The 16,708-nt window shown below is 36.3% G+C and overlaps 2 protein-coding genes across 2 annotated transcripts; one reads left to right on the top strand and one right to left on the bottom strand.

Annotated features, from left to right (window-relative positions):
- Nucleotides 1-327: 327 nt before the first annotated feature.
- On the bottom strand, nucleotides 328-2,373 carry LOC141708152 (protein PSK SIMULATOR 3-like). The gene has a single exon (XM_074511631.1). The coding sequence runs from the start codon at nucleotides 1,995-1,997 to the stop codon at nucleotides 564-566; it is 1,434 nt and encodes a 477-aa protein (XP_074367732.1). The 5' UTR covers nucleotides 1,998-2,373; the 3' UTR covers nucleotides 328-563.
- Nucleotides 2,374-16,033: 13,660 nt separating this feature from the next.
- Nucleotides 16,034-16,354, top strand: LOC141697377 (putative mitochondrial protein AtMg00860). Its single transcript, XM_074501729.1, has one exon. The coding sequence runs from the start codon at nucleotides 16,034-16,036 to the stop codon at nucleotides 16,352-16,354; it is 321 nt and encodes a 106-aa protein (XP_074357830.1).
- The last annotated feature ends 354 nt before the right edge of the window (nucleotides 16,355-16,708 follow it).

Genomic DNA, 16,708 nt, shown 5'->3' with positions numbered 1-16,708 from the left:
GCCCGGAAGTCTTCAAATTTAGAATCAAATTATTTAGTTAAAGAAAAAATAGGTTGAAAATTTATGCATGTGACTAGTTAAGAATGATTAGGTTGTGTCATTAGTAAGGCCTCAAACAGTTTGACCTTGTACAATGTTAAACTAATGACTCAGTTGATTGAAATAATTGTGTTGGTTAAAGACTTGTGAAAGCTATATATATCCTACTCTTGAACCATCTTCAAATACCAATCGAATCAGAATCCAATGTTGCCACAGGGCCAATATGAGACCAGAACAGAAAAATGCATCTGTTCACACTTCACATGGTATGTAGATGAATCAAGATTTCTCATTAACATCTGATTCAATAATGTCATATATATTAACATTATATTTCACACCATACAGATCAGACTGGAAGCAAAACAAAACCTCACAGATCTGACCTTATGAGCTCAATCTATTACAAAAACAAAAATATAAAGAAAATTATCTTGATGATATTAATTTATGATCATCAGAGACGAAATAGAAAAATACTTCCCAAGGATTAAACCAGGAAGAAGAATAATCCGAAATAATCAACTAGCATCAGTCTGTAACTTCAAGAATCCATTGAAGTTACTGCATTGAAACAGGGTCTTGGCATTCATTTCCCTTTCGAATCTCCATATGTAATTCAGACCTACTAGCAGCTCAGTTATGGCATCTTCAGTCTTCTCCTGGTTTGCAAAGTACAGTGTTTGTAACAAAAGAACATTTGTTTTAGGTGTCATATTTTGCTGTTCGAAACTCCTTTCACTTTGCCATTTTATCATATTATGTGCCAAAGGTGACAACCACCCTAGTATCTTCACCAATGCATCTCTCCATTCTCCAGCAAGAACTGGATCAGTAGCCGTAAATCCTACTCCTTTCAATCTACCTCTAAGAGACCACCGAATACTTTGTGGCAACATCGCGTAAAGATCATCCCTTGCATCAAATCCAACTAACTGCGGTGCCCTTATCATCTTCTCCATCACAATTATTAGATTTGAGTAATGTAGGGCTAGAGCAGCCGCGCCTAGTGTGCCTGTAGGTGGTTTTAGTAACTTAGAGTTCAGCTCGAGGAATCCTTGAGACGGTGTTTGTAATTCTTGTTGTTGTTTCGAGTTCTTCATCATGATCAATGGCCCTGAAACCATGCTAACAGAATTATCAAAATGGTTTTCAGATGGATAGACAGCTGCAGAAGCGGAGAGGCTACGAGGTAGAGAAGATGCTGGAATTGGATAGGCATGGCCAATTCCAAAAGCAAGCTTAATTCTTGCAAGAATTGTGAATACTGATCTTGCAAGTAAAATTGTAACTGTATCAAAATTTCGATTCCATAAAGACCTCTCTTTCTTATACTTGACCTCTTGTCTTTGCCAAGCTAATTTTTGTTGTTGATCAATGATCTTGAGTTGCTTGATTGATGCCTCATGTTCCTTGTATGACTTCAATGACTTCTTTACAACATTTTCCATTGCAGAAAGCTCCTCTAGCTCCCTGTGAAGTGTGGCTGTTGCCTTGACATACTTGTCCATCTTCTTGATCTTGGCCTCCATATGTTTCCAGTTCATGATCCAGTTACAAGGATCACGCCCCGTGTTGGAAAACTCATCAAACAACTGATCAAACGACTGAAGATTCGAGTCCTCACATCGCTTGCTCAATCGAGACAAGGACTTAGTCAAGACTCTAAGATTTTCAACCATCTCCGCGCAAGCGAGGCTTAAAAGAAAAGCTTCATCATTAGAAACAATCTTGTGAACGCCTTCAAGTAATATGCATTCAGTTTTAAGGCGAGTAATATTTTTATCCGAAAGAGATCGCCATAGATGAAGGATTTTCGACATGAGGCTAGCTATCTCTATGGCAAGGACTCCAACATTAGATGATTTCTTCATATATTTTGTATTCGGTGGTGTGGAATTGAAAGTGTGTGATATACTTTTCTTCACCTTAAGTAACCATGTTTCGAGCGCCATGGATATATTTATTTTCGATACGATACAAAATGATCAAGAATTAGGTGGAAGAGTACTTATAGAAAGATGCAGAGAGTGCAAGATGATACAAGGTTGATCAATGTGATTTGAAAGAGAGGTGTAAAGAGTAGCATAAAAGATGAGAAGAAAGAAGTGGAGTTTGAGGCTCGTGGGGTGTTGGAAAGCTTTACATATAGTAGTAGTTTAAGATGAAGATTTATAATATACTATAGCCACATGCTATGGTCCAACTCCATGGAGTGTAAAATGAAATAATAGTGAATTTGCACAAACATGATATGATACATAGAAATCTATATTGGTTTGAGAGCATGGGGGGTTGAAAAATGCTTTGGTGAAAGTGGTCATTTTGGAGCAGCCTCATATAAGATTCATCGAGTATATTTTTAAGGTAATATATATCGAGTTTGTTTAATTTCATTATCGTATCTTTTAGTCGGTGTAAGGTCCATTCGGATTTGTTTTCATACATCTTGATTTATTTTCTCTGTTTTATTGTTAATAATAGTAAAGATGTTGTTTTCTATTACCTACGCTGAAGATCAAAAGCAAGTTCAGGTCTAATCTTTCTTTCCAAGTCTTATGTAACTAGGGTACTTAAGCTTTATTTCTAATTTTTGTCTTTTTGTAGTTGGATACGAAAAACCAAGTATCATAGCAAGTTCGAGAGATGTCATAAATTAATATTTAGGTTAATTGATAAAAAATATAACTCGTAAAATATCGTAAAAATGCCTTACATTACTAGGATATCTCAGAAATGGTCCAGGATATCTCAGTGAAAATAATTTGATGCCAACCAACATTTGCTAGGGATCCTGAATAAGCTAAGTATGTAGTGGCAACTGGCAAGTGAAAGTAATTTTGGATGAGGAGTTTGACCAATACAGTGGCTTTGCTTAGGGGACAATAGTAAGGTGACAAGGGGGATATAAGAGATGAAGAGGATACATTACAAGTTGATGTGAATAACACAAAATGATTTGGTGAAAAGCAAAGCGTTAAGGCCAAGCATTAGGGGGCTGGCTAAGAAGAAAAGGGGTTTTGATAAACTCCCCACTTACGCATTCCAACTCACATACATAGCTTAAGTGGATTGGGTGGATGAACTGTTGCCTTCAATCCACCGTACTTCATCTCCGCGTTTGGTTTTGTTTTGTTTTCTTATATCTTTCAATATATTTCCCCTATTTTCCAGCAAATTTTTTATTTTTTTCGTGTTAAAACCTGACAAAAGTGTTTTGTATTACAATAAAATAAAACATCCATGAAAATTATAACATCCTGGTATAGAATTCTCTCTGCACCCCTGCTAGAGTGACTATTTATTTAACGGGTTAAATATCAAAATGGTCACCCAACTGAAAATTATATATCAGTTTAATCATCAAACTTAACGGGGTATCATTTGGATCACTAAAGTAATAATAAATATCAAACAGATATCTCAAAATATGTGCTCGAGAATTAAAATTTATTTTATGGAGTTCTAAACATTTTTTTTAATCTTATTACAACCAAATGAAAAGTTATGAATTCATAGTATATTAGATGATTTTTTGAGATTTTTAAAATTTATCTACTAATTATTTTTATTTAAATAAAGCAAATGACTACAAAATTAAAAATAAATAGTAGATAAATTTTAAAAAATCTTATTATATTATAGAAAATACTAGAATTCATACATTTTCATTTGGTTGTAATAGGATTCAAGAAAAATATATAGAACTCCATAAAATAAATTTTAATTCTCGAACACATATTTTGAGGTATATGTATGATATTTATTATAATTTTAGTGATTCAAATGATACCCCGTTAACTTTGATGATTAAACTGATATATGGCGTTGAGTTGAATGACCATTTTGATATTTAACCCTTTATTTAACATAATATTAGGATACATTTATGAAATTAGAAACTTTTCTTTCTCTCCTTATATATGCTTAGATGACTAGCTCCACTAATTTATTATATTAAAAACATACGAGATTTTTTCTCCGCTAATTTCCTCTACTCGTATTTTTTCTACCTCCACAAATTTTCTCTTTTCGTCGTTTTTATATCTTTTTAATTTCTTTTTATCTCGTTTTTTCCCTCAATACATATTTACATAAAATATATATAATAAAACTACTCCTTCCATCCATTTCAATTTTATACATGTTTTTTATAAAATATATCTCTGTAATTTATTTTTTTATTTTTTTGTATTAAATTTTAAATATTAAATTTTTATTTAAAATATTTTTTTAAATAATTTATGTAACTATAGGAGCATTAAAATGCGTGTCGAATTCCACGTCCCCAAAGTAGAGTCAGGGACTTTTATATAAAATTCTTGGAAGTGTATATATATGCACAAAAGTCTAAACGACGTAATAAAAAAAAAGAGAGCGGAGTAGCAAACACTTTTCCCCTATTGTATTGAAAAAAAAAGAGGTATACAATTCTTTTCTTACCCAACATTTTGCCTCAAATTTTCTTAACAGTTAAGCCAAAGTGACCCTTACCTGCAACCTGCTTAGCAAAAAAGATAAAAAGTGACCCTTAGCTTAGCGGGATTCATGTTAAAATTTACAAAGAAAAAAAATTATTATAAATTGAGACAAAAATTAGAAGAAAACTGTTTATTTTAAGCGTAACGAGGAGAGTCGGAGATAGAGGACTATGACTAATCATTTTAACAGGTGATTAGTTTAAAACATAAGCATGTACATTAAACAAGATAAATTTAAGTTAAGCCTACCAATTAAAGAGCATTATGTCGGTAAACATAGCAACCATTGTACATCTCTATGTCTTGATTAGAGTGTTTGTTTTCTTATCACAAAATTATACTCACATAACAAAATGAGTGTGTGTCCATACTGATTTGAACATGAGTAGAAAATGCAAAACCCTATAGGAGTGTGTTATGAAGTTGATAGGAGCCCGGGAGCAACGGGATATGCATAACAAGATCAATAAGAATCCAAAATTGTTAATTACTTGACATTAATCAACTCATTAGGAAGAAACTAATGATCTTCCTGCAGGATTACAAGCAGCCCCCTTGTTAATTAGGTTGATACACCGAGTTATCACGGTGATTCTATCAATGTTAATGCACCTACAAGTCTTTAAATGTAGTCATGCAGATTGGGCAGCACTTGGATAAACATAATGCAACTTGAATATTTTGTATAAACTGTGCGTGTCAGTGTGTGTATTTGGTGCATGAGGAGAAGTGAGTTGAATGTATAGCCACCCGCTCCTGGACATATTGCATATCGTGGTGTGGCTAGAGCTGGCAAACGAGCGGTTTGGCTCAGCTCGTTCGTAATTCGGCTCGTTAAAATTCGTATAATTCGGCTCGTAAATGAACGAATAATTATTCGGCTCAAACCGTCTAATCCAACGATCCGAACACGAATAGCATTTGAGGAAATCGGAATCGGCCCGGAACCGGCTCGGCCCGGACCGTGTAATTCGTAAACGAATAGAGCAGCAAAAAACATGTTTTAACCGCAAATAAGTCATTCGTCTGGCACGCGAATTATTCGCTATTCGCCTCTTTTCAACGATCAACTCCAATTTGGCCGGCAGACCGTGTGGCAAGTGCATGACATGCATACCAATTTCCGTGACCTCGGATCTCTGTAATCTGTGTGTATGGCATTGACTTTCTTGTAATAGATATTTAAATATTACAATAGCATTAAACCAGAAAATTGCTGGTGAAAATAATACAATTGACTAATCATGTACGTACTACTTAAACAAGAATATATTGAATATGAGAAATGTCAATGGGGCTCATTGATTTACAAATCTTAAATCTTAATCTAAAATGTTTAACTTAGATTTTTACTTCTTTTTTCGTAGAAGATATACCTCAAATCATCTCCGAATTTCATAGTTTTACTATCTGAGTATCCTACATTTAATTTGAATTAATAAACACTCAAATTTAAGTGGTGGTGTGACGTTGTGGTGGTCTTCCGTAAACTAGGTGAGATTGTTGATTCTTTTACGAATTACCAGCCTCTTAAAAAAAATTTTGAATATATCAACACATACAATTACACTCATTTCTGGGAAATACGATACCCTAAATTTTTATCCCAAAAAATTTCTCAAATCTGATATGTCACATGAATAGTTGGTAATCTTTTTGATAATAATATAGGACTCCACGTATATTCACATACGTCCACGAATCATAATCAGCCTATGTATCATGCACGTCATTTGATTAAACTTTTGGAAAAGATATTTGTGATATCTAACACTCCTAATTTTTATAATCAAATTTATAATTATCAATTGTGGTATCTTAAATCAGCGTGACCCAAAGATCTAATTAAAAATAAAAGTACATAATATCTGTAATTATTTTTAATTTATTTACGTGTATTTTTTTTAAAAACAAAGACTTTCATTACTTCTTCAAATCATCCAAAATAATCTCCACCAAATGAGTAGGGGGAGCTGTAAACTATAAGCTACCCTATAGGGGTGTACGCGGTTCGGATGGATCGGTTTTGGGGTAAAAGTCGAACCAAACCGCGAAGAGCAGTTTTAGAAAATTGTCATCCGCAACCGCAAATGCGGGTGCGGTTAACCGCGTCAATTGCGGTTGCGAATTTGCGGTTATTGCGGATCGATTTGCGGCTCAACCACTTATTTTAAAATAATTAATAATTTGCAAAAAAATAAATTCGGAATATTAATAAATTGAAATTTAAGTTACGTGATAAATTACATTCAAAAATAAAATATAAACTAATGCTCCGTGTGGAGTAAGTATATTAAAAACATACAAAAATGTGGAGGCGAGAGAGAAGAAAAAAGAAATGGATAAAAAAAATTACATGTTGATTACATTTTTCATTTGTTTCGTTATATATCTTATAATGATCGTAAATCTTATAAACGAAGTCTTAACATTAACCTAAAATTAGTAAATAAATGTGTATACTTATTAATTTATATGATATCAACTACATTTTTGGAAACATATTTTATTATAAATATATGTTGCGAGTTGCGGTTGCGATTTTGCGATTTTCAAGAATTTAAAACCGCATCCAAACCGCGAATGAGCGGTTTTTAAAGTTTAAATCCAAAATCAACCCGCGTTTCGCGATTATCCGCAAATGCGGTTCGGTTGCGAGCGTTTGAGCGGTTAGATGCGGTTGAGCGGTTTGTCTATACACCCCTAACCCTCTTAGCTTGCTTACGAACATGACATAAACTAATTCGAGGATACTCTTGAAGGAGCAATCTGCAGTGCTCAAGAACATGGCCCACTTCGAGCAAATTCGATGTACCATTCTTCAACGCTCGAGCCACCAATAAAGAATCAGTTTCTATAGTTACTCTTTTATCCGTTTGCTCTACTATCCGGGACAAAGCTTTCCTCACACCAATACACTCAGCTTCCATCACAGTTGCAGGTCTGGGAAAAGACATACACTTACCATCCATGAACACTCTTTCGTGATCACGCAGAGCCATGCCAACTGAGAAATTCTCTTGCCCTGGGAAGAAAGATGCATCGACATTGAGTTTTCAGACCCCTGATTCTGGAGGTTGCCATCTTCTCGAGTTGCTGACACCACTGTTAGTAATACTCCTCCTAGCAGCATCTGATTTGCGAGCAGATTTCCAATCTTTATACATCTTGAACGTATTCTCCATGGCTATACTGAGATTAATAAACTGATTTTTCCGGACCCTTTTGTTTCTCCAAAACCAAATCCCCAAAGCACAAGACAGAAAATTACTAATGAAAAGAAGACAATTGACTAATCACGTACGTACTACTTAAACAGAATATATTGAATATGAGAAATGTCAATGGGGCTGATTGATTTACAAATCTTAAATCTTAATCTAAAATGTTTAACTTATATTTCTACTTCCTTTTTCGTATAAGATATACCTCAAATCATCTCCGAATTTCATAGTTTTACTATCTGAAGACCCTAGATTTAATTTGAATTAATAAACACTCAAATTTAAGTGGTGGTGTGACGTTATGCTGGTCTTCGGTAAACTAGGTGAGATTGTTGATTTTTTTACGAATTACCAGGCCTCTTAACATTTTTTTGAATATATCAATACATAGGTTACACTCAGTTTTGGAAAATACCAGAGATCCTAAATTTTTAGTTCAAACAATTTCTCAAATTTGATATATCACATGAATAGTTGGTAATCTTTTTGATAATAATATAAGACTCCACATATATTTATATACGCCCACGAATCATAATCAGCCTATGTGTCAGACACATCATTTAACTAAATTTTTGTAAAAAATATTTGGGATACCTAACTCTTCTCATTTTTATAATCAAATTTATAATTATCAATTGTGGTATCTTAACTGAGTGTGACTGAAAGATCTAATTAAAAATAAAAGTACATAATATCCGTAATTATCTCTAATTTATTTACGTGTACTATAAGAACATAAAAAATTAACCTTTCTTAGGAAGATTTGAATTTTCATTTTTCACAGCACTAATAATTAGTCAACGAACAGCCCCGGCTCTCCAGATGTACATATCATAAAAAAGTTGACTAAATTTAACATGGAGGTATATACGAGCGATTCTTCTAATGTGTGCCCAAGGGCACACGATAAGTGCTAACTCTCATGAATTTGATGTATTTTGATTAATTTTCTAATCATAAATATTGATGAACCCCCTGCATTTACAACAATTCCATCAATAAAAATACACCAAACTCATAAAATTTAGTGTTTATTGTGTGGTTTTGGACAAACATAACCGATATATGAGTACTATAGCATGAAGAGAGGATCATGATTCACAAAGCTGTATAATTACTCTGCAAGTCAATGTGTACTTCTATGCCTATGCATGTTCTTAAAGTTTACTTCATTTTAATATATTGCATTTCATAATTATATGCGTACATGCGTCCCCGGTTAATTATGAGATTTCTATATTTGCAGTTAATCACTAAAATGTTATATTTCCCGAAATTGTTGCTATACAAAAAGTTTCTGAACGATTTTCGAAATAATTATATGTTAATTAATAATCGATTATTCTCTTATAAATTAATTGAATTAAGTGTATATTAATATAAATTTTACTAATTAAAATATGTCAAGTATAATTGAAGAATAAATTTGGAATTAATTTTGAGTCCAGTTACATTATAGAATTGCTCTTTGCAAATTTACCTTATGATTTTCCTTCATATATTATGTTGTAATTGAACTTTTCGAATCGTTTGACCATTCCATATTCACCTGACCTAAATTCCCTACATTCTTCAATTATCACCAAATATTATTATTGTGTACTTGTTGAGGTGGGGGGAACTTCCCAACAGCACGATTTTTGGGTGCGATAAAATGTGGAGAGCGAGTTAAAAGAAAAAGACGACAGACCGAGTTAACTCGGGCTTATCGACTCCTGAGATGCATGAATGTGAAGATCACTGATTCACAACATGTATAATGCATGTCAATTTCCCACTCATTTTGCCTCTGACTAGGAAAAACAAATTAAAACACACGAGTGTAAGTGTAAATAGCTACCTTAATGACATTTTAATGAGCCAAATCAGTTGTAATGAAACTGTAAATAGCTAAATACAGTACAAGTCTCTTTTGAAAAGGGAGTAAAACGCGTGAGGGCATTACAAATGATGGGCCTTGAATATTCAAAGTACTCAACGAGGTTTGTTTCACTTTTGCAATACATTCTTCGAGGGAGGAGGGGGGCTATACCTATACATGGTCAAATACTAATCACACTTCAAAACATTCCTAAACATGACCCCACCATGCACTCAACCCCCTCCCCTGTGCATATACATGTCCTAGACCTCACTTCATTAGCCACCCCACGTGTGTCATCATTCATTTTTCTTCCGGGAACCAATAAATTTCAAAAAAAATAAATCAATTGCATGACTTTTTTTTATATATATATATAATCAGGTGTTCAGGTTAAATTACAGACATCTCGACTAATTCTAGCTGAACCGACTTAGGATTTTAGAATAAAGAGTGGTAAACCCCTAAAGTCTCGGTCTCAACCAATTGAGGTACCCGAGATAGGTTGCAAGACCTATCCGGTATATCATAAAATAAGATTTTGACACGATAAAATTAACATAAAATTCATCCCCTTAGTCAAATTTTGAAATTAACTTAAAATTCATCCCCACCATTACATAACTTGTACCGAGATATTGCAAAAGATTTTGCGTAAAGCAGCTGCATAATATTGCCACACATTCTTGCAAGATATCAGTTGCCTCAAAGTCTGCATTAACATCTAGATTACTGCGCAATACAAACTGATGAACGCTAATTTGGCTAAACACAAACATCTTGTAGTGGTGCTGCTGTTTCATACTCATCCACCCAAAGAGGAATCCCAGTCATTCTCTTTTACCAAATCCACTTAAAAGTTACTATAGATTCAGCGTAATTTTTAGGCCTCATTTGACATTCTCCTGTAACTTTGGCTGAGTGGAACTTTAAATGGTTCATGACAACTTTTAAATACTAGTTATCGATCGATAATATAAACAACTGAAAACAGTTCTGCAGAAAAAGTCTAAAACGAGATTTGGCATGATGCTCAGAAGCTGTGTATAGTATCAACAATTGTAATCACAAATATTAATGAATAACTGCTACAAGACATCAAACTTAATTTAGCTCTGCATATAAAATGAGCTAGAGAATATGCTCTGAATTTTAAAATAAAAACAGGCTAATAGAAATGATTGAGAAATACACAAGTTCTATCTAGCCAACTGTTAGGCAGAAAAGACGAATGAGTGACATATCTGGTGAGATGCGATAAGATTACATTAACACAACAAGATAGATTCCACTACTAGCTCATTCTAATTCAATATGCTGTTCTTCCGATTCAAGCAACTAGTTACGTCTCAACAGGCTGTAGCTCAATCAGATTTGACACTGTCTACCATCATTTCAGTTTGAGGGGAACATTGCATTTTAAATTTGTTGAAAGAAATTAGTATAATGCATATTTATCCCACCCAAATCAAATCATTCTTTTTGTGGTAGTACCTCTCTAGAACTAAATCATGTTGAGAATTTGTAGTGTTATCGAATCCAATGTCCAAGGGATAATTAAGAAGTCTTTAAGATACAACGTCACTACATTATCATAGTACTTTGGATCGGCAACATGACATTGTATGCAAACAGGTACATCTCTTATAGCTTGAATTTGATTTGCTGTAATTTAATATATGGACAATTGGATAAACCAAAGCATGTCTCGGAAAATTCTTAAAAAGATTGCTAAGCAAGAGCTACTTTCACTGCAGGAAGCTCTTCAACTTCTCTTATTAAAGACCCAAGCTATATCCTGGTCCATCTGCATAAATCACAATTACATCATCAACAAACCATTTACAATTTACAACCATGAAAGAAAGTCATTTTAATCGCACTCAAGAATTTCATGTTGAAGCTTATAAATTTGGCAATCTTCTTAGCTTATTGTCAAAACCAAATGCAGCCATAATATTGGGACCAGCTGGTTCCTTTATGACCCTAATTCCAGAAGAAATATGTGCAAGTGTTACTTCCACGGCCTCACCTAAAGTTCATAGATTTAATCATAAGCACATAGAATACATTAGCTAACAGGAATGACATGACATGTAATGCATTTACTGCAATGTCAAAATTTGGAAGAGCAAGCTACATTTCAACATCCCCTGTCATATTAGCATCCTTAATATCAATATCACACAATGAAGCAGAACATTTATAAATTGGGATCTGCAGGCGCTATCCCATATCCGAACCTCACTAAACTGTTTTCAGCCACGCCTGGCCTGAACTAAAAAAATGTAATCTTCTACGTTATTTAGCAGTGCTCTTTAGCAAGGCACTGGATGCGTAATTTAAGCATTGAACAATCGACTATATTTAGCAGTGATGAATGGCTGGGAGACTTGTTCTGGAATTCAAAACTTTTTCTGGTTTTATTTAATTCACCACATCCGAAAATGAGCATTCATTATCTTAAGTCAGTGATGTTTCTGACAATGAGGAAATTCAGTTACATGTAATCTTAACTTCATTTTTTACAATTACTTGGATGGACAAATCAGCATTGAACAATCAACTATATTTTGCTTTAACATTTCAGCAGAAGTGGTCAAGAGTAGTTGTAGGTGCTGTCGTTAAATTTACTATTGCAATTGGTAACAGTGAAATCTAGTAAGGTTACAACAGAAGTGTCAAACGCTTGTCCACAACATGTTAGCGAACCCTGCCATCTCTGCTACGTCAGTAGATATGCTTCTTCTTGTAAAATGGGCACGTTTACTGTGAAATTGAAGTGATCAATATTATACCAGAATATACAAAATTCCATGTCTAGTATACAATAGTGCTACTTTTCTTCAAAAGGATTATATTTTAGTGCTTTTAAATATATTAATCTTATGTTTGTTTTGTGTCATTAGCAAATGGATTATAATTCAGGGGTTTACAGGAAATAATATGGTTTAAGTATTGCATGACAAGTTGAGTTTGCCGGTCGTTTCTGGCACTCATGACAAACATCAGACCACCTGTGCTACGTTTCCAGTAAAAAAGATTCGGCTCTGCTCTTGCTGCAATCCTTTCTAATATACGAGTTGCACTCAATTGCTTTACAATGCCTTGCCAGCACATAATCAGATCATCATCGGTAATTATTTTTTCATTGTCAGCATTTGTGCATCCTTTTCTTTTTCTTTTTACTTGTCATACTTCTTCCTTCAGCTAGGTGTATTCTCCACTGAAGAATTGGTTTTAATGTTTCGAATCGATCCATCATAAATTCTGCATAATTTTGGCTTTTGGGAAACCAGTTTGCACCACTTCTCTTTAAATTGACATAACAGGTCCGCTTCACTCTTCTGACTTGACAGCAGTTCCAGGGCTCTTTGCAACGAATGAAACAAATAGAAATAAGCCTTTTGACTCTTTGACCTTTGTACGTAGCCGTTTTAAAAAGAAAGGGTAATTTGGTCAATTGACATAAAAAAAGGGGAGAATAGATAAAAAGAGAAAAAGGGGAGAAGGGATTTTCATGCGTTGTTTAGTCAAGAAACCCTAGCAGAGGGAATTGAGAGTTACCCGGCGACTCGAAGGCTCGGGAATTGTAATCAGTGTTAGGGTTTCGAACAAGTCCTTTAATTTATATTGAGTTCTTTTGTGTTTCATTATTCTATTTTTGGTGTGAAGTTGAGTAGTTATTATTGTTAAATTGAGTTCATTACAACTTGGTATCAGAGCGAGTGGATCCATGGCTCCTCAACCCGAAACCAGACAAACGCAGAGGCTCGAGCAGATTGAGGAATCTGTGACTGAATTACGGCGAACGTTACTCGGAGAGGTCGCAGAGGCGGTGAATCGCGCCGCTATTGAGATGCAGCAAACCCTAGTGTCTCAAATCACCACTACCCTTGATCAAGTCACACAAAAGCTACAAATCTGTGTCGAACGAGCTAGAGAAACCAATGAGACCCTAATCGGAGAGATCCAGAAGAAACAAGAGGCCTTTCAATCGGAGATGCTATCCACAGTCTCGCTACTACGATCGTCCACTATATCAGGTATGGGGGGTAATGGGCATCGTATTGTTAGTGAGGGTGGAGGGTCTGGTGACAGGACGGGGCTGTACGGAAGTGGTATTGGCGGAGGCCAGGGGGAAAAAGGGGTAGAGATGAAGATTTGGGAAAGGGGTTCAATGAAAATTATCGGAATAACTGGAAATACCGTAAGCTGGATCTTCCCCAGTTTGATGGAACAAACCCAGATGGCTGGATACTCAGGGTAGAAAGGTATTTTACGTTCTATCAATTAAATGACGATGAGAAATTGGAGGCGGCGGTAGTAGGGTTTGAAGGGGATGCCTTATTGTGGTATCAATGGGAACACCGCAGACGTCCGATTCGAGGGTGGGAGGATATGCGAAGTTTGATATTAAAACAGTTCAGGCCCTTGCATTCAGGAACGCTGTGTGAGCAGTGGTTAGCTGTCAAACAAACGGGGTCGGTGGCGGAGTTTAGACGGAGTTTTATTGAGATGGCAGCTCCTTTGGAGCAAGTGCCCGAGGCGATTTTATTGGCTCATTTCATAAATGGTTTGAAAGATGACATTAAGGCGGAGGTGCGTATGTTAGGGCTGTATACCCTGGAACAGGCCATGGAATCAACCCTTAAGGTAGAGGAGAAAAATAGGGTGCGAAGTTTTGAGGTTGGAAACAGCAAATCCTCGTCGTTCACAGCTTTACGGCCAAACCCATTCGTACCAACCACAGGGGGTTCAAGGTTTGGAAGTTCCGCTTATTCGCCATTAGTCACGAAAGTCTCTTCTTGGGGGGCGAAATCAGAATCGAGGTCAACGTCACCGAGCTCCTGGTCACCAAGTGGGTTTAGCCAGGCCCCTCAAGACGGTCCCAAACACGCTAATTATAGCATTCCATTGGCCAAACCTTTGGGGGAAGTTAAAAGGTTGTCTCCGAAAGAATTACAGCATAAATGTGATCGTGGTTTGTGTTTTCGATGTGACGAGAAAAGGGCCATTGGGAACCGTTGTAAACAGAAAGAGCTGAGTGTTCTGTTAACTCAGGAAGATGAAGACGAATTGGAAGCTGGGGAAGAGGGAGTGACAGTGGCCACAGGGGAAGAACAAACTTGCATACCCGAAGTGTCCCTAAATTCAGTGGTGGGTTTATCTTCGCCAAAAACGCTGCGTCTTCGGGGATTAATTGCTGGAGAAGAGGTAGTTGTCATGATCGATCCTGGGGCAACCCATAATTTCATATTTTTAGCATTGATAGAAAAGTTGAAATTGCCAATGGAAAAAACAAAGGGATTTGAGGTGTCGTTGGGGAATGGGGAGTCTATAAATGGCTCTGGAGAGTGCAAGGGGGTACGCGTACAACTGGATGAAGTGGACATTGTGGAGGATTTCTTGCCGTTTAATCTGGGCAATTCTGATGTATTGTTTGGGGTGCAGTGGTTAGAGAAACTGGGGGCTGTTACAACCAACTGGAAATCGCAGAAAATGAGTTTCAGGATAGGGAGGGAAACTGTAGTTTTGCAAGGGGATCCCACCCTCACTCACACACGCATCTCGTTAAAGGCAATGATTAAAATAGTGAGGAAAACTGGGTGTGGGTTGCTGTTGGAACTTAAACAAATCGAAAGAGCGGAACAAGGCAGGGAGGAACATTCACATAAAAGAGTACCATTATATTTGCATCCTGTTTTGGGTAAATATTTGCCTCCGTTTAGAGGTCATGAGCACAATATTGTAATGAGGGAGGGGAGTAATCCAATCAACGTCCGGCCCTACCGATACCCCCAAATACATAAAGATGAGATAGAGAGATTAGTACATGAGATGCTCGAATCAGGGGTCATACAACCATCCACCAGTCCGTATTCCAGTCCGGTCCTGTTGGTTAAAAAGAAGGACGGATCGTGGCGTTTCTACGTAGATTACAGGGCTTTAAATAAAGAAAATGTGCCTGATCGGTTCCCTATTCCTGTCATAGATGAGCTGCTGGACGAGCTACAGGGTTCAAGGGTTTTCAGCAAGTTGGACCTTAAGGCAGGGTACCACCAAATTCGAGTAAGGAGTGAGGACGTGCACAAAACCGCATTTCGTACTCATGAGGGACACTACGAATTTGTAGTAATACATTTCGGATTGTGTAACGCGCCCTCAACATTTCAATCTCTCATGAATTCGGTTTTCAAGCCATTTCTCCGAAAATTCGTCTTGTTTTTTTTTGACATCTTAGTGTACAGCAGTAATGAACAGGAGCACGCAGCCCATTTATCTACTGTTTTGGACACCTTCGAGAAACATAGTCTGGTGGTTAATCAAAAGAAGTGCGAGTTTGGGAGTAATAAAATGAATACCTAGGTCACATTATTTCAGAAAAGGGCGTCTCGGCGGACTTGGGAAAGGTTCAAGCTATGGTTGAGTGGAAACAACCTAAAACGATAAAAGAACTCCGGGGATTCTTAGGGCTCACCGGATACTACCGGAAATTCGTGGAAAATTATGCTCAGATTGCTCAACCTCTTACCAACCAATTAAAAAGGGATCAATTTGGGTGGAGTTCCGAAGCCACGCAAGCTTTTAAAACCCTTAAACAGGCGATGGTAACCTCTCCTGTGTTGGCATTGCCCGACTTCAAGGTTCCGTTTGTTATTGAGGCAGACACATCTGGTTTTGGCGTAGGCGCGGTGTTGATGCAAAATAAAAACCAATTGCGTTTTTCAGTAAAGTTTTAGGCCCAAGATCTCGGAACAAGGCTATCTACGAGAAGGAACTCATAGCCATTTGTCTAGTAGTGTTGAAGTGGAAAAGTTACCTGCTTGGACGCCATTTTTTCATCTTCACAGATCAACAAAGCTTAAAATACATTATGGATCAAAGGGAGATAGGGGCGAATTACCAGAAATGGGTTAGTAAGCTAATGGCCTTCGATTTTGAGATTAAGTATAAGCCAGGGGCAGGGAATAGAGTGGCCGACGGTTTATCTCGGAAAGAAGAAGGAGAGGTGGTGTTAAATGCTATAGTTTCAACCAGCAAGATTGATTGAAGCGGGTTATTTCGAGAAATAAACGAAGATCAACTTATTTCCA

Source organism: Apium graveolens, chromosome 2 (assembly GCF_009905375.1).
Source record: "Apium graveolens cultivar Ventura chromosome 2, ASM990537v1, whole genome shotgun sequence".
Lineage (NCBI taxonomy): Eukaryota > Viridiplantae > Streptophyta > Magnoliopsida > Apiales > Apiaceae > Apium > Apium graveolens.
Note: the sequence above shows the minus strand (reverse complement) of the source record. Positions and strands in the feature narration are given on the sequence as shown.

Bases quoted from the DNA above. Each gene is read 5' to 3' on its own strand.
- LOC141708152 (XM_074511631.1), bottom strand. From the start codon at position 1,997: ATGGCGCTCGAAACATGGTTACTTAAGGTGAAGAAAAGTATATCACAC.
- LOC141697377 (XM_074501729.1), top strand. From the start codon at position 16,034: ATGGTTGAGTGGAAACAACCTAAAACGATAAAAGAACTCCGGGGATTC.